The sequence below is a fragment of the Microcebus murinus genome, chromosome 27 (assembly GCF_040939455.1).
Source record: "Microcebus murinus isolate Inina chromosome 27, M.murinus_Inina_mat1.0, whole genome shotgun sequence".
In the NCBI taxonomy this organism is placed as follows: Eukaryota; Metazoa; Chordata; class Mammalia; order Primates; family Cheirogaleidae; genus Microcebus; species Microcebus murinus.
Genome location: NC_134130.1, coordinates 7,368,372 through 7,386,087, shown reverse-complemented (window position 1 = coordinate 7,386,087; position 17,716 = coordinate 7,368,372). Strand labels below are relative to the sequence as shown.

Here is a 17,716-nt window from a genome sequence, read left to right as displayed (position 1 = left end):
CAGGTTCCCCAGGGCAGGGCAGGGACAGGGGGTCCCTGCTCAGAGGGCCACAAGCTGGGACCAGGAACCCCCCCAGCTCTGAAGTGGGGGTCAGCTGAGAAGACACAGCCCGGGAGAGGGAGAGGGAGCGGGAGCCGGTCCCGGCGCAGCGGGCATCAGCTGACAGGCAGGCTGTGCGGCTCCAGGCCAGGAACTCCGATTTCTTTCCCCCCCAGGAAGTTTCTGGACACCTGGCCAGCTCCGCCGCGCCCCAGCAGGAGGGCTCTGCCTAGCACAGCTCCCGGGGGCTGCTGGGACAGGAAGCCTGCAGGGAAACAGGATCGTGGGGAGACAGGGGCTCTGAGCCCACTGTGACTTAGAGTCCAGGCAGGCTCAGCCACTTGTGGCCCAGTGATCTCAGGCGTGCACAGGAGCCTCAGTTTCCCCATCTGGAGCATGGGGCTAAGAACAGCACCTTCCTCAGGGACAAGCTACTGCCCAGAAAGAGACTGGTTGACTCACGCCTCTGATACCTTCTCTGACCCCTGACTTGGTTAAATTTTGGGCCACCTCCCTGCAGTCCCTTAAATTGTTGTCATTTTACAAGGGCAGGGCTGGGTCTGTCTTGGGCACTCAAGCCCAGCACAGGTCTGCATGCAGTAGGTGCTTAATAAATACCCGAACTAACATTGGGCTACCAAGAAGGAACTAGCTTTCTGCCCCTGAGGATTCTAGGGTGACAGTGCTGTGACGGCTCAGACCCAGGGGCCCCTGAGCTGCCCACCTCTCTGCTGGCGGCGTCCGGTCCTCCTTAGCAGGGCTCTCCGGCTGCAGCCAGCTGGCCCTGCACCAGCCTGGCATCCTCGGTCCTGGCACTGAGACCAAACCCCCAAAAAGGTGCCCAAGTCTTGCCCTGTCAAATGCACCAGGGCCCCCACTGGACACACCAGGTGGACATCACCCTAAGGGATGGATTTCCTGTCCCTGGCGGTGTGGCTGGGCCAGATTCCGAAATCTTGTCTCTGGAAAATTCCAGCCGCACGGAGCCCTGCTAACCCCTCCCCATCTGTTGTGTTATGTAACATTTGGGGATTAATACTGTGGCTTCCAGAGGCAGCTGTCTGGATTCAAATCATGCACTGTCCCTTCCTGGTGAAGCAACCCTGGGCCTCAGTGTGTTCCCCTGTAAAATGGGCACAAGGTGGATCCTGCATCCCAGGATGGGTTAAGGACGAGGGTGAGCATACTGCAGAGGGGCTGGAGCACAATGGGAGGAGCCCCCGTGGGGACCAGCAGTGGCCGGGGAGCCCCTCCACTGTTTTTTTTATTCAACTGCTTCTGCCAGGTGTCCATCTCGGGGACAGCTCACCTGGCTGTCCATGCCAGGAGTCACAAACCCCACATCCCATCCCTTTCGCTGCTGAATCTCCCTCATATAGGGCACCCCCACCCCATGGGAGCCCCCAAGCCTCCGTCCTGCCTCCCTGGTCCCTTCCCCTGTCTCATGGCCCTGCCCACCAGCCCCAGCCCTACAGATACTGGGGTTGTCCTTGGGCACTGGGAGCTACGGCAGAATTCAGAGCAGGAGAGAGCCCCAGGGACCCGCCAGCAGGCAGAACCCACACTCAGACACATTCCGGATGGCGAGACTCACACTTCAAGCGCACTTTGGGGAGAGCCCTCACCCCCAAAGCCCCCAGTCCCCACCTGCGGGAGAGACTCAGTTTCCTGCTCGGTAAATGGGCGTATTGGAGGTCCCCACCTAGCGGGAGGTGCAGGGTTGGAGCGCGCAGGCTGAGCGGCGGCGCCTGTTTGGAGCGTGGGGCACTGGCGCTGTCCCCGGAGCCCCCTCCGCCCCGCGTCCCCGCGCGCCCCCGCCCCGCCCGCGGCCCCGCCCCCGCCCGCCCCCGCAGCCAATAAGAATCACCCCGGGCGGCGGTAGCCCCGGAGCGGCGGCGCGGTGGTCCTGGCCACTGCGCTGCTGCCCGCGCGTGTCCCGGCCGGCCGGGTCCCCGGCGGGATGGAGCCCGGGCCGCGGCGGCCGCGCAGGAGCCGCCAGCTGGTGGCCGCCTTCCTGCGCGACCCGAGCTCAGGGCGCGTCTACAGGCGCGGGAAGCTGATCGGCAAGGTGGGGCCCCGGCACCCCGAGTCCTGGCGAGGGGCTGGGCCAGGGGGCGGCCGGGGGCGGAGTGCGCGCGCGCCCCGGGCCCTCGTCTCTGCGAGTGTCGCGTGTCCGTGTGAGTTTGGCGAGCGGCGCTGTGCCTGCGTGGGCTGCGCGGCGGGGCCGGGGACCCCCCTGTAGTGGCTGGTGTGGCGGGAACCGGCGTCCGCGCTCGCTCGTGTGCGGGGCGTGGGCGCGCGTCCGGGTCCTTTGGAGGCGACTGTGCCGCCGTGCTGTCCCCAGGTGTGGCGTGCGAATGTGTTACACATCTCCGCTTTCTGTGTGCCCGCGTCGGAGTGCGCGCCGCTGTGTTGAGCGGCCAAGTGCTGTGCTGTGTGCGGCGTGTCCTGGGCTGCGTGATGTTGCGTGTCCGTATGCTGTGTCCCTACGCCTTCACGCGTGTCTGCGCTGTTGTGTGTCCAGGTAGGTGGGTGTGAGATGTGGCCAGAGACAGGGAGGTAGCAGGTGTCCTCTGTCTCGAGTGTGTGTGAAGAGACCTGGCCACACCGGGGTCCCTGTGCGTCGGCCCGCACTGCCCGCAGCGCACCTGCCCGCTGCTCCAGCTGGTCGCCTCCCCACAGGGCGCCTTCAGCCGCTGCTACAAGCTGACAGACATGTCCACGAGCGCAGTGTTCGCCCTCAAGGTGGTGCCTCGGAGCGGGGCCGGGGCTGGGCGCCTGCAGCCCCGGGGGAAGGTAGGTCCCCCATCAGGGGCCCAGCCGCAACTTGTCCGCAGAGAAGGCTCCCGTGGGGGGCGGGGGTGGGCAGCCCCATGTCCCGGCGTCGCCCGCAGGTGGAGCGGGAGATCGCCCTGCACAGCCGGCTGCGACACCGCAACATCGTGGCTTTCCATGGACACTTTGCCGACCGTGACCACGTGTACATGGTGCTGGAGTACTGCAGCCGCCAGGTGCCAAGCGGGCGGAGGGCAGGAGGAGGGTTGGCCCATTTCATGGCTGCTGTCCCACCTGTGCCCACCCTTGCCCACCTGGGCTTACCTGCTTCCACCTGCGCCCACACCACGCTCCCGTGAGCCCTCTGCCAGGGCCTGTCACCAGCATTTCCTGTGCCCACATGTGGCATCAGGGTCCATCCTGTACTCGCCATGCCCACCTGGGCTGTCTTGACCCACCTGGGCACACCTGGGCACACCTGGGCTCACCTGCATGGGCCTGTGCATGCATGTGGTCACCTGTGCCCTTCTTGCACTCAGCCGCGCTCGCCTTGGCCGAGTCAAACTTACCTTTCCCCTCTAACCTGGGTCTGCTGGACGCTGGTGCTGGCCGCTGTCACCTGCAGTCTCTGGCCCACGTGCTGAAGGCGAGGCAGACCCTGACAGAGCCCGAGGTGCGCTATTACCTGCGGGGCCTGGTCAGCGGCCTGCGCTACCTGCACCAGCGGCGCATCGTGCACCGGGACCTGAAGCTGAGTGAGTGCTGGGGACGGGCACCCGTGGGGGGCCAGCTGGGAGGCTGGGGTGCGGCACCCACCCTCACACGCAGCTCCCCTGCCCGCCGGCAGGTAATTTCTTCCTGAACAAGAACATGGAGGTGAAGATCGGAGACCTGGGCCTGGCTGCTAGGGTGGGGCCGGGGGGCCGCTGCCACAGGTGATAGCGGGAGGCTCTGAGCAGCCTGTCCGGGGGGGCACAGGTGGCCCCAAATCTGGCATGGGGGCCCCAGCCTTCCTGAGCCTTCCACAATCCGCTCCCCAGAGTGCTCTGCGGGACCCCAAACTTCCAGGCCCCAGAGGTTGTCTCCAGAAATGGGCACTCCTGCCAGTCAGACATCTGGGCTCTGGGCTGTATCATGTGAGTGGGGCCCTGGAGCCCTGGGCCTGGGGAGAGGGGGCAGGTCTTCCCCGGTGGGACCTGGTACGGGCAGGTGCGGGCGGGTAGGGACAGGTGTCAGCATGCCCAGGGGAGGATGGGCAGGTGTGAGCAAGAATCAGATCGGATTGGAAAGGTGTGTGCAGGGGGAGCCCGGTGCAGGCAGGTGTAGACAGGTGCTGATGTCACCCTCGGGGTGTGCGGCATTGGCCAAGTGCACATGGATGTGGGCCAGGTCTGGGGAAATGGCTACAAGGTCTGTGCCCAGTAGCGCCGTGTGGGATAGGGCCAGGTATGCACAGGTAGGCGTGAGCAAAAGCTGGACACAGGTTCCTGCCCCCACCTGGCCCAGGTACACGGTACTGACCGGCACCCCACCCTTCGTGGCGGCACCCCTGTCCGAGATGTACCAGAACATCCGCGATGGCCACTACCCCGAGCCTGACCACCTGTCGCCCAACGCGCGCCACCTCATCGCCCTCCTCCTGGCCCCTGACCCCGCCGAGCGGCCCAGCCTGGACCACCTGCTGCAGGACGACTTCTTCACACAGGTGGGGGGACCCTCTCAGCCATGGCCAGGACCCCAGGTGACCCAGGTGCTCAGGAGCCTGGTGGCCTCGTCTGGGGGGCTGACCATGGACCCCCATGCGCAGGGCTTCACTCCGGACCGGCTGCCGCCCCACTCCTGCCACAGCCCACCCATCTTCACCGTCCCCCCGCCTCTGGGGAGGCTCTTCCGGAAGGTGGGCCAACTGCTGCTGTCCCAGTGCCGGCCACCCTGTGAGTGCCTCGCCTGCCACACCTGCCCGCCTCTGCCCAGGCTCCCGACGCTGCTCCCACCTGCCCGCCCCTCACCTGCCCACGCCTGCTGACACCTCCCGCCCGCTCTGCAACTTCACGCCTGTCGCAGAGGGGGGTGTGGGTGGCAGGTGCCTCCCCCTGCACGCGGCCCAGGCTCTGCCTCGCAAAGCTTCTGCCTCCCCCAGGCTCCTTCACTCCGAAAGAGGCCTCGGGTCGTGGGGAGGACGAGCAGGACCCTGACTCCATGGAGTGGGGCAGCAAGGTGAAGAACCAGGGCTGGGACATGGGGGGCACATGGAGGGTGTCCCTGGCCCCTACTACAGCTCCCTCCTCCATGCAGTCCTCCCTGGACCCCTGGGCAGAGCCTCCAGCCCCCTCGGGGCTGCCCAAGCCTGGACCCCTCTCCCTGGCCTGTCCTGCCCCACTGGGGTGGAAACCCATCTGGGCACAACTCTGTCCCCAAACCTGGGGTCTCTCAAGGTCCAAGCCCCAGGCTGCAGGGCCCTACTCCCATCCATTGGTTCATTCCATCACATGTATTGAGTGCTTACTGTATGCCTTTGAGACACTCCAAGGCTGCATCCCAAGAGGAAACCACTTCCTCCGGGTGCTGAGCTTGGTGGGGCAGAGGGACAGGCCACCAAGGGGTCGCAGGGAGGTGGCCACCCCTCACCTCTGCTGCTCCCTGCCCAGCTCTCCCTGTCCGAGAGGGAGGCTCCCTGCCCGGAGGCCCCCATCCGCCTACTTACGCAGGGCACCCTCCGGAGTGACCCAGCAGGTGAGCAGACCCTCTGTCTCCAGGGAGGGAGGATCCAGAAGTGGGAGCAGAGGCCGACCCTTGCCAGGGTCACCCCCCCCTCTCCTGGCCTCAACTTTCCCACCTGTAAAATGGGAATGATGCCCTGAATCCTTCTGGGTTGGAAATGAGATTTTTCTGGATGCAGAAGTCGGAGGTGGGCTGGGTGGAGGGGTCCCTCTTGGTAGGAACCCGGGACTGTCTGGCCCCCACATAGATCTGTCTCCCCAGGGCCGGAGGGGAGCCAGAGGCCGGAGGTGGAGGCAGCCATGAGGAACCTGCAGCTCTGCCTGGATGCTGGGCCCTCGGGTAGGAGCCTCAGGCAGCGCCCCCAGGGGCCATGGTTTGTCTCAGTTTCCAGGGAAAATAGCCTTTGCCCCATCTGGGGCCCTTCTGGGGATTTCTGGGCTCCCCTAAGGAACAAGGGACCCTTTCTTTTAGAGATAGGGTCTAGCTTTGTCACATTGACTAGAGTGCAGTGGTGTCATCAGAGCTCACCGCAGCCTCCAACTCCTGGGCTGAAGTGATCATCTTGCCTCAGCCTCCCCAGCAACTGGGTCAACAGGCGTGTGACACCATGCACAACTGATTTTTTTTTTTTTTTTTGAGACAGAGTCTCACTCTGTTGCCCTGGCTAGAGGGCCATAGCGTCAGCCTAGCTCACAGCAACCTCAAACCCCTGAGCTCAAGCAATCCTCCTGCCTCAGCCTCCCGAGTAGCTGGGACTACAGGCGTGCGCCACCATGCCTGGCTAATTTTTTCTATATATTTTTAGTTGGCCAATTAATGTCTTTCTATTTTTTTTTTTTTTTTGAGACAGAGTCTCGCTTTGTTGCCCAGGCTAGAGTGAGTGCCGTGGCATCAGCCTAGCTCACAGCAACCTCAAACTCCTGGGCTCAAGCGATCCTTCTGCCTCAGCCTCCCAAGTAGCTGGGACTACAGGCATGCGCCACCATGCCCAGCTAATTTTTTATATAAATATCGGTTGGCCAATTAATTTCTTTCTATTTATAGTAGAGACGGGGTCTCGCTCTTGCTCAGGCTGGTTTTGAACTCCTGACCTTGAACAATCCGCCCGCCTCGGCCTCCCAGAGAGCTAGGATTACAGGTGTGAGCCACCGCGCCCGGCCTGTCTTTCTATTTTTAGTAGAGATGAGGTCTCACTCTTGCTCAGGCTGGTTTTGAACTCCTGACCTTGAGCGATCTGCCTGCCTCGGCCTCCCAGAGTGCTAGGATTACAGGCTTGAGCCACTGTGCCAGGCCGGATTTTTAAAAATTTTTTGTAGACAGGGTCTCACTATGTTGCCCAGGCTGGTCTTGAACTCCTAGACTCAAGCAATCCTCCCACCTCGGCCTCCCAAAGTGCTGGGATTACAGGTGTGAGCCACCACACCTGGCCCCCAATTTTTTAAATAAAATACAGCCTTAGAGTGTTTTGGACATCACACGTGTTTCCGAATTACTTGTTTGTGGAGACGTGCGGCGATCTCAGATGCTCCGTCTGCGAGGAGAGGGTTCGTTGGCAGCTCCTTGGAGGGTTTTGGTCCCTCCGCTGCCTGTTGGCCCACCTTAAGCACCCCTAGACCTCTGCCCAGTCCTGTCTGCAGGGCCCCACCCAGGCCCCAGCCTGACCCCAGGCTCAGCTCACCTGTCTTTGCACCCAGCCACACAGGACCCCCCAGGGGAGCAGCGACCCGTCCTCTGGGCCCCCAAGTGGGTGGATTATTCCAGCAAGTACGGCTTTGGCTACCAACTCTCTGATGGGGGCTGCGGCGTCCTGCTCAGGGATGGCACCCACATGGCCCTGCGCCCCCCAGGAGGGTAAGTTGTGGGGCTCCTGTCCCCTGGGGGACCAGGCCCTCCTCCCTACCTTTCTTTGATTCATCCCTCGAGTATTTAGTAATCACCTGCTGCACGCACCTACAGCTGCTCACTGCCTGGTAGGGGATAACAATGCTAAACAAATGAACGTCTAAGTGCTTTTTTGGTAGGAACTGAACCAGGCGAGGTGACAGATTGCGGGGAGGGGAATATCCGTGGCATGGATGGGGAAGGGGGACTCTGAGGAAGTGATGTGAATGACAAGAGGGAGCCTGTTGGGAACAGCACTTGAGGCACAGGGAACAGCATCTGCAAAGTCCTCAAGGTGGGATTGAGCGTTTCAGGTTAGAAGAACAGCAGGGACGCTGGAAAGAGCAAGAGGAAGACAGGGAGACGTGAGTCAGAGAGCCTCCTGGGCCACCGCTGGGTTTGGGCAGTGAGATTAGGGGCTCACTCAGGTCTTTAATGAAATCTTTCTGTCAGAAGTGACCCAGGGGGCCAGCCGGGAGGCGGGCGGACTAGTCAGGCTGGTAACAGCGGTGGCCTGGGCTGGGGTGGTGGCCGGGGCAGGTGAGGGGTGCTGGAGTCCGAGTTGAAGGCAGGAGGGATGGAGCAGCCGCCATCCGGGATGGGGACATGGTGGAAGGGACACGTTGGGGGCTGATCAGGACGTCCTGAGAGGCCAGGGCTGGACGTGTGGACAGCGTAGTCAGTGCCAGTGCAGAGCTGGTCTTTAAAGCCACCATTCGAGGGGCTGTCCCTGGGCGCGAAGGTGTCCACGGGCATGGGGTGCCCAGGACAGAGGCCCCGACAGCAGGCACCGCCCTGTGCCCCGGCCACAGCCAAGTCTGCTACACGCCTGGCCGCGGGAGGCTGCACACCTTCGCCCTGAGGGACGTGCCCAGCCCGCTGGGCGCCAAGCTGGCCGTGCTGCGGCTCTTCGACTGCTACATGCAGCAACGGCTGCGACAGGTGAGGGCCGGGCCGGGCGATGGCTGGGAGGTGGGGACACCCCCGTGGCCTGAGTGACCTCAGGGCTGAGTCTGTCTGCAGGAGGGGACCCTGCCCGCGCCCTCGCCACCCGCCGGGCCCAGCTTCTGCCTGCTGCGCTTTCTGGCATCCGAGCAGGTCCTGCTGCTGCTCTTCAGCGACGGGACATTGCAGGTGAGCCGGGCCCTGCACGCGGGGCTCAGCAGGGCGGGGCCTGGCCCACCCGGCTGTGGGGGAGTCCCGGGAAACATTTCCATCCCGAAAAACAACCAACAATTGGCTCCTGAGTACAAAAACTGCAACATCAAAGATAAACGGCGTGTTTCAGTGATGGCAAAACATCACCTTTGGTCTTTGTCCTGGGCGATGGATGTAGCCACTGTCAAAATGTCATTTCGGTAGAAAATGGTTTTCAGGTTAGAGTTGGCCTGAGCATCGCCATGGTTTCTGAGAAATCACAGCCAGACCAGAAACACAGTTCAGAAGCCATAGAGTGGGTCACACTTTTCCATGTCATTATTGTCACTTTACAATAACAGCATAAAAACACCTCTGTGTGCGGAGGCGGGTGTACGGGCTGCTAACGGGCTCACCCTGGTCTGGGCTGGTGTCCCCCGTTAGAAAGGATCATCTTCATGTAATCCTAGCACTCTGGGAGGCTGAGGTGGGCGGATTGCTTGAGGTCAGGAGTTTGAAACCAGCCTGAGCAAGAGCGAGACCCCGTCTCTACTATAAATAGAAAGGAATTAATTGGGCAACTAATATATATAGAAAATTAGCCGGGCATGGTGGTGCATGCCTGTAGTCCCAGCTACTCAGGAGGCTGAGGCAGGAGGATCGCTTGAGCCCAGGAGTTTGAGGTTGCTGTGAGCTAGGCTGATGCCACGGCACTCACTCTAGCCCGGGCAACAGAGTGATACTCTGTCTCAAAAAAAAAAAAAAAAAAGAAAGGATCATCTTCAGGCCAGGGCGTCGTGGCTCATGCCTGTAATCCCAGCAGTTTGGGAGGCTGAGGTGAAAGGATCACTGGAGGCCAGGAGTTCAAGACCAGCCTGGGCAACATGGCAAGACCCCCATCTCTACGAAAACCAGAAAAAGTAGCCAGGTGTGGTGGCGCATGCCTGTAGTCCCAGGTACTGGGGAGGCTGAGGCAGGAGGATCACTTGAGCCCAGAAGTTGGAGGCTACAGTGAGCTGCGGTGACACCACTGCACTCCAGCCTGGGTGACAAAGCAAGACCCTGTCTCTAAAAAAAAAAAAAATCATGAGAGAAAGTGCTGTCTCCATGTGACCCTTCTCCCTTGACCGTGGCTTCTCACGCTTGGCAGGTCAGCTCCAGGGGCGTCCAGGCCCAGCTGGTGCTGAGTGGCGAGGGCGAGGGGCTGCTGCTCACCCAGTGGGAACAGGGCCACCCCGGCACCTCCTGCTCCCCGGGTGTCCTGCGGAGCCACGGCTGCACCCCGGCCACCCGGCAGCGCCTTCGCCAGGCTCTCCGCATGCTGCAGAGCATCTAGTACCACCGAGGGTCAGAGTGGACCCCTGCATGATGGTGCCAGGGACCCAGGCGCCTTTTCTATTCCTTGGCGAGACCTGAGGGCAACGCAGGAGGCGTGGGAGGGTGTGACCCCCACTTGTGGCATGACTGTTCACCCCAGACTTTTGTTGGGCTTTGTTTCTTTTTCATTAAAGAAAACACGATGCTTTAGAGACTGCCGCTGCCTCGCTTCGGGGGAAGGAGTTTGAGAAGCGTCGGTGACGGGGTGCTCAAACTCGCTGTGACCCTGGGTCCCCTGATCCCATTGCTCCTTTAGGCAGAGACGGGCGAGATTTTCACCAACACAGAAATCAGTACCGGAAGTGGGGTTCCGCCGTCACCCCAAATTCAAAATACAGGACAACCGCTGAGAGGATGAGCAGGGAGGACACCTGGGGCAGATTGGGTAGAGGGCGAGCCGCACGCTGTTCGTCACGGACGAGATGTCACGTGCAAGAGGTGACCTGGTGACTCACACCCACCACCCGCACAAGCATGATTGTGGGGCACCAGGAGGGGCGGCCGTGTGAGCAGGCGGCTGTCCAGTGAACCCTCAGAGAGGCGTGAACCTGAATGAGGACAAAGTGAGAATATTCACAGCAGCAGTGTTTGTGATACTGAAAAAATTGGGCACAACTTAAGCGTCCAAGAGTGGGGGACTTGGTAAACAAATATCTGGGCTCATGCCTGTGATCCCAGCACTTGGGGAGGCTGAGGCAGGAGGATGGCTTGAGGCCAGGAGTTCGAGACCAGCTTGGGCAACATAGCAAGACCCCCCTCTCAAAAAAAAAAAAATACTCCTGGCACGTACCAGGTGGAGGCAGGGACGCTGCTCAGCACCTGCAACGCGCAGGACGCGCCGCCCCAGGGACGCGCCCGGCCCAGCGTGCACAGCGCCAGGACGGAGAGACCCTGCTTTGGAGAAAGGAATTGAAATACGCAGACGCGACGCGGAATTCCCGCAGCACACGGCCTCTGAAATCAGAAAAAAAGCAGCGGTGTTGAAAAGTGCCTCTCCTGGGGGAAGCAGCACGCTCCGCACCCACGCAGCACCTCACAGGCGCGGGAGCCCACGCGTGTCCCCAAGATGTCCCCTCACTGAGGTCCACGCTGCACAGGGGCCAAGGCCGGTCAGCCTCCTGCCGGACACGCAGGGGCTGCTTGGGGGCTGGGGGCCCATCCCAGCCCCGCCGGGCACCCCGTGTCCTAAGCAGGGTGTGACGCTGCTCAGACTGGGGTGTGACGTGCCCGGGGCCACCCAGCAGCTCGGAGGACCCCCCCCCACCCTCCCCACTGCGTTCTCCCTTTCAAATTATTTCCTATCAATTCCAAAAGTAAAACAAGGATGCCGTCTCTTTGTGACAAAATAGCAATCTAACCAATCAAATTCAGGTCCCGGAGTTCCACCGCCTCCTGTCCCCGGGTCCCTTCCGTTTCTGGGGAGCTGCCAGGGTCGCCTGGTTTTCTCCCATCACGCTTTTGTTCCTGGAGAGAGTAACTGGGACGACCGTGGTGTCCCCGCTTCCCCAGCCACGTGCCTGGCGGGCGACCGCATCTGCAGAGAGAGCCCCTGGCTGCTTTTTGTGGAAGGAGGGGAAGGGGACAGCCGGGTGTGCGGAAGGGGAGGAAGCGGAGGCCAAACGCACGCGGCCGGCGGGAGTGGAGAGAAAACAGACGTGTGAGGGCGGCGAGGAGCCCAGGAGGTCGGGGAGGTCACACGCCTTGGTGCGCCCAGCTGGGAGGAGACACCGTGCTGCAGGGCGGCCGTGGGAGCTGGAGGAGGGGACGCACACACGGGCAGGAGTGTCATTTTTTTGTTTTTGTTTATTTTTGAGACAGAGTCTCGCTTTGTTGCCCAGGCTAGAGTGAGTGCCGTGGCGTCAGCCTAGCTCACAGCAACCTCAAACTCCTGGGCTCAAGCAATCCTCCTGCCTCAGCCTCCCGAGTAGCTGGGACTACAGGCATGTGCCACCATGCCCGGCTAATTTTTTCAATTAGTTGGCCAATTTATTTCTTTCTATTTATAGTAGAGACGGGGTCTCACTCTTGCTCAGGCTGGTTTCGAACTCCTGACCTCGAGCAATCTGCCCGCCTCGGCCTCCCAGAGTGCTAGGATTACAGGCCACCGCGCCCGGTCTGTCGTTTTAATGATTGGCCTGAAATTCCTGGAACATGCAGTCCACCATTTTGAACTGAGTGATTCCGTGGCTTTGGGTGCATTAGAGTGCTCTGCGCCGCCCCTGCGCTGCAGTTTCAAGACTTTTTATCCTCTCCTAAAAACGCCAAGTCCCCATTATAGCTGTCACCCCACCCCCTCCCCAGCCCCTGGGGACCACGAATCCACGTCCCGTCTCGGCGATCTGCCTGTTCTGGACGTTTCATATAAATGGAGTCTCACACTGTGTGTCCTTCTGTGTCTGGCGTCTCTCACTGAGCACGATGTCCTCAAGGTCCCTCCACGCCGTGGCCTGTGTCAGAGCCTCGTCCCTTCTCCTGGCTGAGTGACGTTCCACGTGTGGATGGGCCACATTGTGTTTATCTATTCCTCTGCTGATGGTATCATATTCATTTGGCTTCGGATGACAGAAACCCCCTTACTAATGGTTAGGAGCAAAGCAAAGGATTGGCTTCTGACACCGAAGTGTTCCAAAGCAGAGACGGTTGCAGGTCAGGCTGGATCTGGTCTCAGATGAAGACTAAGGACTCCCCCCCCCACCGCCTCCCTCTTCATTTCTCTCACTTTCCCTACCTCGTCCTCCCATCCTTTGTCTTGGCTTCACCCTCCAGCCAGTCTTTGTGGCGTGGTGGCATGAGTCACTCCGGCACGGGCTGACGTCCTACCGGCTCAGCGAGCCCAGCGGACAAGCAGCGGCCACTTCCCCCTTTGTGCGGGCCAAGTCCCAGGGTCGGAGCTCACTGGCCCAGCCTGGGCTTCCTGAGCTGCCCCCACCACCCGGGCTGAGCTGCGGTTGGGTGCGTCCAGCGGCAGAGGGAAGGGGGTGTTCCCTCTCAGCATCCTCGTGGAACGCTGTGGCGTCCGGCGTCCCGGTGTTCTCGGCCTTGTGTCCTCCCCCTATGCGGAATAAGGCTGACCTGTGTAGCCGACAGTGTCTCAGAAGTGGCAGTCCGTGTCTTCTAAGTTCAGGTCATAAAAGATGTTGAGGCCAGCGTGGTGGCTCACACCTGTAATCCCAGGTGTGAGGGAGGCCGACCCTTGAGGCCAGGAGTTCATGACCAGCTGGGGCAACATATCAAGACCCAATGTCTACAAAATATTTTTTTAAAAGATAGCTCAGGGCCGGGTGCGGTGGCTCACGCCTATAATCCTAGCACTCTGGGAGGCTGAGGTGGGCGGATTGCTCGAGGTCAGGAGTTCAAAGCCAGCCTGAGCAAGAGCGAGACCTATACTATACTATACCTCTACTATACTAGACCTCTACTATAAATAGAAAGAAACTAATTGGCCAACTAATATATATGGAGAAAAAATTAGCCGGGCATGGTGGCGCATGTCTGTAGTCCCAGCTACTCAGGAGGCTGAGGCAGGAGGATTGCTTGAGCCCAGGAGTTTGAGGTTGCTGTGAGCTAGGCTGACACCATGGCACTCACTCTAGCCTGGGCAACAGAGTGAGACTCTGTCTCAATATATATATATATAGCTCAGAAGAAGGGAAACTTGGTTAAATGTTGAGACATTTTTTCACTTTCTCCCATGAACAATCACGGAGTAGAATGTCATGATTGTGAGTGGTGACGTCTAATATCTCTTCAGTGCCATGGCATCCCAAACGCAATTTCATTTTTTTTTATTTTTGAGACAGGGTCTCGCTCTGTCACCCAGGCTGGAGTGCAGTGGCGTCATCACAGCTCACTGCAGCCTCCAACTCCTGGGCTCAAGTGATCCTCCTGCCTCAGCCTCCCTAGTGGCTGGTGTACACCACACCTGGCTAACTCTTTTATATTTTGAAGAGATGAGGTCTTACTCTTGCTCAGGCTGGTCTTGAACTCCTGACCTTAAGCAATCCTCCTGCCTCAGGCTCCCAAAGTGCTGGGATCTCAGCCGTGAGCCACCGCACCCAGCCAAGAATTTCAATCTTTGACCACAGTGTTAAGAGCTCTGGCTTTCTGGCTGGGCAAGGTGGTAATCCTAGCACTCTGGGAGACCAAGGCGGTGGATTGCTCGAGGTCAGGAGTTCGAAACCAGCCTGAGCAAGAGTGAGACCCCATCTCTACTATAAACATAGAAAGAAATTAATTGGCCAACTAATATATATAGAGAAAAAATTAGCCGGGCATGGTGGCGCATGCCTGTGGTCCCAGCTACTCGGGAGGCTGAGGCAGGAGGATCACTTCAGCCCAGGAGATTGAGGTTGCTGTGAGCTAGGCTGACGCCACGGCACTCACTCTACCCTGGGCAACAAAGTGAGACTCTGTCTCAAAATAAATAAATAAATAAAAGAGCTCTGGCTTTCACAGTCCGTGAGTGCTCTTCAAAACCACCCATGCCTGATGTTTTGAATGCAACTTTATGAAAGACCTTGAGCCAGGCCCACCCTGCCAAACCACTTCCGGGGACCGGGCGCGGTGGCTCACGCCTGTAATCCTTGCTCTCTGGGAGGCCAAGGCGGGCAGATTGCTCGAGGTCAGGAGTTCGAAACCAGCCTGAGCAAGAGCAAGACCCCCGTCTCTACTATAAATAGAAAGAAATTAATTGGCCAAATAATATATATAAAAAAAATTAGCGGGGCATGGTGGCGAATGCCTGTAGTCCCAGCTACTCGGGAGGCTGAGGCAGGAGGATCACTTGAGCCCAGGAGTTTGAGGTTGCTGTGAGCGAGGCTGACGCCACGGCACTCACTCTAGCCTGGGCAACAAAGCGAGACTCTGTCTCAAAAAAAAAAACAAAAAAACACTTCCGAATCCACGGTGAGAAATAAGTGTTTAAGGTTGTTTCACGACACCAAGTTTTAAGGTGATCAGTGACTCGGGAATGGCTAATACACATGCCACAGCACGCAAAGGGACACGGTTCCATTTCTGCGTGGAACTTCTGTTTCTGGGGAGAAAAAGACAAAACATCTTCGGCGTGTTTAACTGCGTGTCTTGCAAAATGACCTACCTAGCGTGTTTATTTCCATCTGCTTGTGGGCGCAGGAGCGCAACAGTCTGTGAGCTTCTCCCACGCCTGAGCCCACGACGCTGGTTTATTAAAAATAAACCGGCCGCAGAATATATTAATTTTCTAACCTCCCAGGGCCGATTCTTATTTCGAGGGCCAAGTGTGTCAGGAGATGGAGAAGCACCCACGCCACGCTCACGCTGCAGGGTGAGGGTTCACCCTGTGCCCCAAGAAATAAAATGCTTAGTCTCACTGTTCTGGGGCTGACAGGGACTGGAGCCTTAAGAAATGGCGGTGAAGCCACTACAGCCTGGGCTAGAATTTTCTTTCTTTTTTTATTTTTAAGGAAAGCCCTGATTTAACTCTGAGGAGTGATGGGGAACTTGTCCCGGAGTTTCCAAAGTTCTATTTTACCCTTTTTCCCATCCCGAGGCTACCCTGAAGCTGGGCCTCTGGACCACCTCCTCATTGGTCCATGGGAGCATGTGACACAAGCCTCCTCCAATCACCAGCAGGCAGGGCGGGCCCAGGATGGCAGCATCTCGCGCTGGCAGGATTGGCTGCTGCCATGGCAACCATCTGTTACGTCACAAAGCTTCCCTGGCTCAGAACATTCTCACTGCTCCCCTGTGAGCTGCAGCCTCTCTGTTCCCATTTTACAGATGGGGAAACCAAGGCTCTGGGTTTCCTGACATATAAATTGCTAAGAAAAAAGGAGGCACCTGCAGGTAGGTCAACCTTGGTCCCACGGGGAGTTTGTTTTAAATCCTGATGACTCCAGAGAATTATGCAGAGCGATAAAGGCCAATTCCAGAAGGTCACGTACTGTAGGATTCCGTCGGTATAACTAACATTTTTGTTAGGGAGAAGGATGGGTGGGAAGCAGGGGGCTGTAGGTGCACAGGGGGGTCTTCATGCTGAGGGAAATGTTCAATCTCGTGACGGCAGCAGCGGAGACACAAACCTACCCCAGCGATTATAGAAAACTAAATACACACACGCACACACTACATACACACATACAAGTGACACCCAGGAAATCTGAGTGTGATTAGTGAGTTACATCCATGTCAGTATCCTGCCTGTGATGTTGACCTTAGTTTTGCAAAATGTCACCAGTGGGGGAAATTGGGTGACATGTACACGGGGTTTGTCTGTGTCATTTCTTACAACTGCAGGTGAATCCACAATTATCTCAATTAAAATTCCAATTAAAGAACTCTGTTTGATGGTCCCTCGATATGTTTAATATATAATAGAATTGCCATGTGACCTAGTGTTCCCACTTCTTAGGACATATTCAAAGTAATTGCAAATAGGTGTGCCCCCAAAAAACTTGTACATGAATGTTCATAAACAACACTGTCCATAATGGCCCAAAGTGGAAACGACTTGAATGTCCGTAGATGGATGACGAATAAACACGACGTGGTCCATCTATACATGTGATGGAGCATCACTCAGCCATGAAAGGGGACGGGGCTCTGACACAGGCCACAGCGTGGAGGGACCTTGAGGACATCGTGCTCAGTGAGAGACGCCAGCCACAGAAGGACACACAGCGTGAGACTGTTTATATGAAATGTCCAGAACAGGCAGATCCATGGAGACGGGACGTAGATTCGTGGTCACCAGGGGCTGGGGAGGGGACAAGGAGTGACAGCTGATAGGGACGGGGCTTGCTTTGGGGAGATGAAAACATTCTGGAACTTGATAGAGGTGGTGGTTGCATGACACTGTCAATGTACTTAATGCCACTAAATTGTGTACTTTAGAATGATTAAAATGGCAAGTTTTGTGTTACATATACTTTACCACAATTTAAAAAATTTCTGCTGCCCCTGTCACACTCCAGGCCTAGGCTCTGGCTTTGGTGCTTCTGAAAGCTCCTCATTAACTCCAGTGACCAGCCAAGACTGAGAACCGCCAGGTTGGATTAAATGAGATAAAGACACAAGAAACAAATGCTGAGTGAGGGTGTGTTTGGATAGCGACTTAAATAAACCAATGGTTAAAAAATAAATACAGCTGGGAGATTTAAATGCTGACCAGATGATTGCTATTATGAAATTAAGCTGAGCATCATGGCTCACACCTGTAATCCCAGCACTCTGGGAGGCCGACGTGGGAGGATCGTTCAAGGCCAGGAGTTTGAGACCAGCCTGAGCAAAAGGGAGACCCCTGTCTCTACTAAAAAGTAAACCAGTAAATAGAAAACATAGCCAGGTATCATGGCGCGCACCTGTAGTCCCCGCTACTCTGGAGGCTGAGGCTGGAGGATCGCTTGAGCCCAGGGGCTGGAGGTTGCAGGGCTATGATGACACCACTGCTCTCCAGTCTGGGTGACTCAGCGAGACCCTGTCTCAAAAAGGAAAAAAAAAGAAAAAGAAAAGAAATTAATCTTCAGTTCAGACAGGCACAGTGGCTCACACCTGTAATCCCAGCACTTTGGGAGGCCGAGGTGGGAGGATCGCTTCAACACAGGAGCTTGAGACCAGCCTGAGCAATACAGTGAGACCCTGTCTCTAAAAAAATAACATATATATAAAGAATGTAATGCTAATAACTTTGAGTCTGTAATGACACTGTGGTCACGTGTTTTGCGAAGCTTCCGCATCTTGCAGAGAAATGGAGTTTGCGCCGGCGCAGTCTTGCCGGGCAGAGGCCGAGTGGGGAGGAACAGCCCAT

At 57.9% G+C, this 17,716-nt stretch overlaps 1 protein-coding gene across 1 annotated transcript; it reads left to right on the top strand.

The window, feature by feature from the left end:
* Nucleotides 1-1,999: 1,999 nt before the first annotated feature.
* On the top strand, nt 2,000-10,677 carry PLK5 (polo like kinase 5 (inactive)). The gene is given in 15 exon segments (XM_075998128.1): nt 2,000-2,107; nt 2,722-2,835; nt 2,934-3,050; nt 3,440-3,569; nt 3,662-3,749; nt 3,855-3,950; nt 4,321-4,519; nt 4,622-4,748; nt 4,955-5,031; nt 5,463-5,547; nt 5,797-5,874; nt 7,230-7,342; nt 7,345-7,386; nt 8,440-8,550; nt 9,704-10,677. Coding segments are annotated over 15 exon segments (1,671 nt in total). The 3' UTR covers nt 9,890-10,677.
* The last annotated feature ends 7,039 nt before the right edge of the window (nt 10,678-17,716 follow it).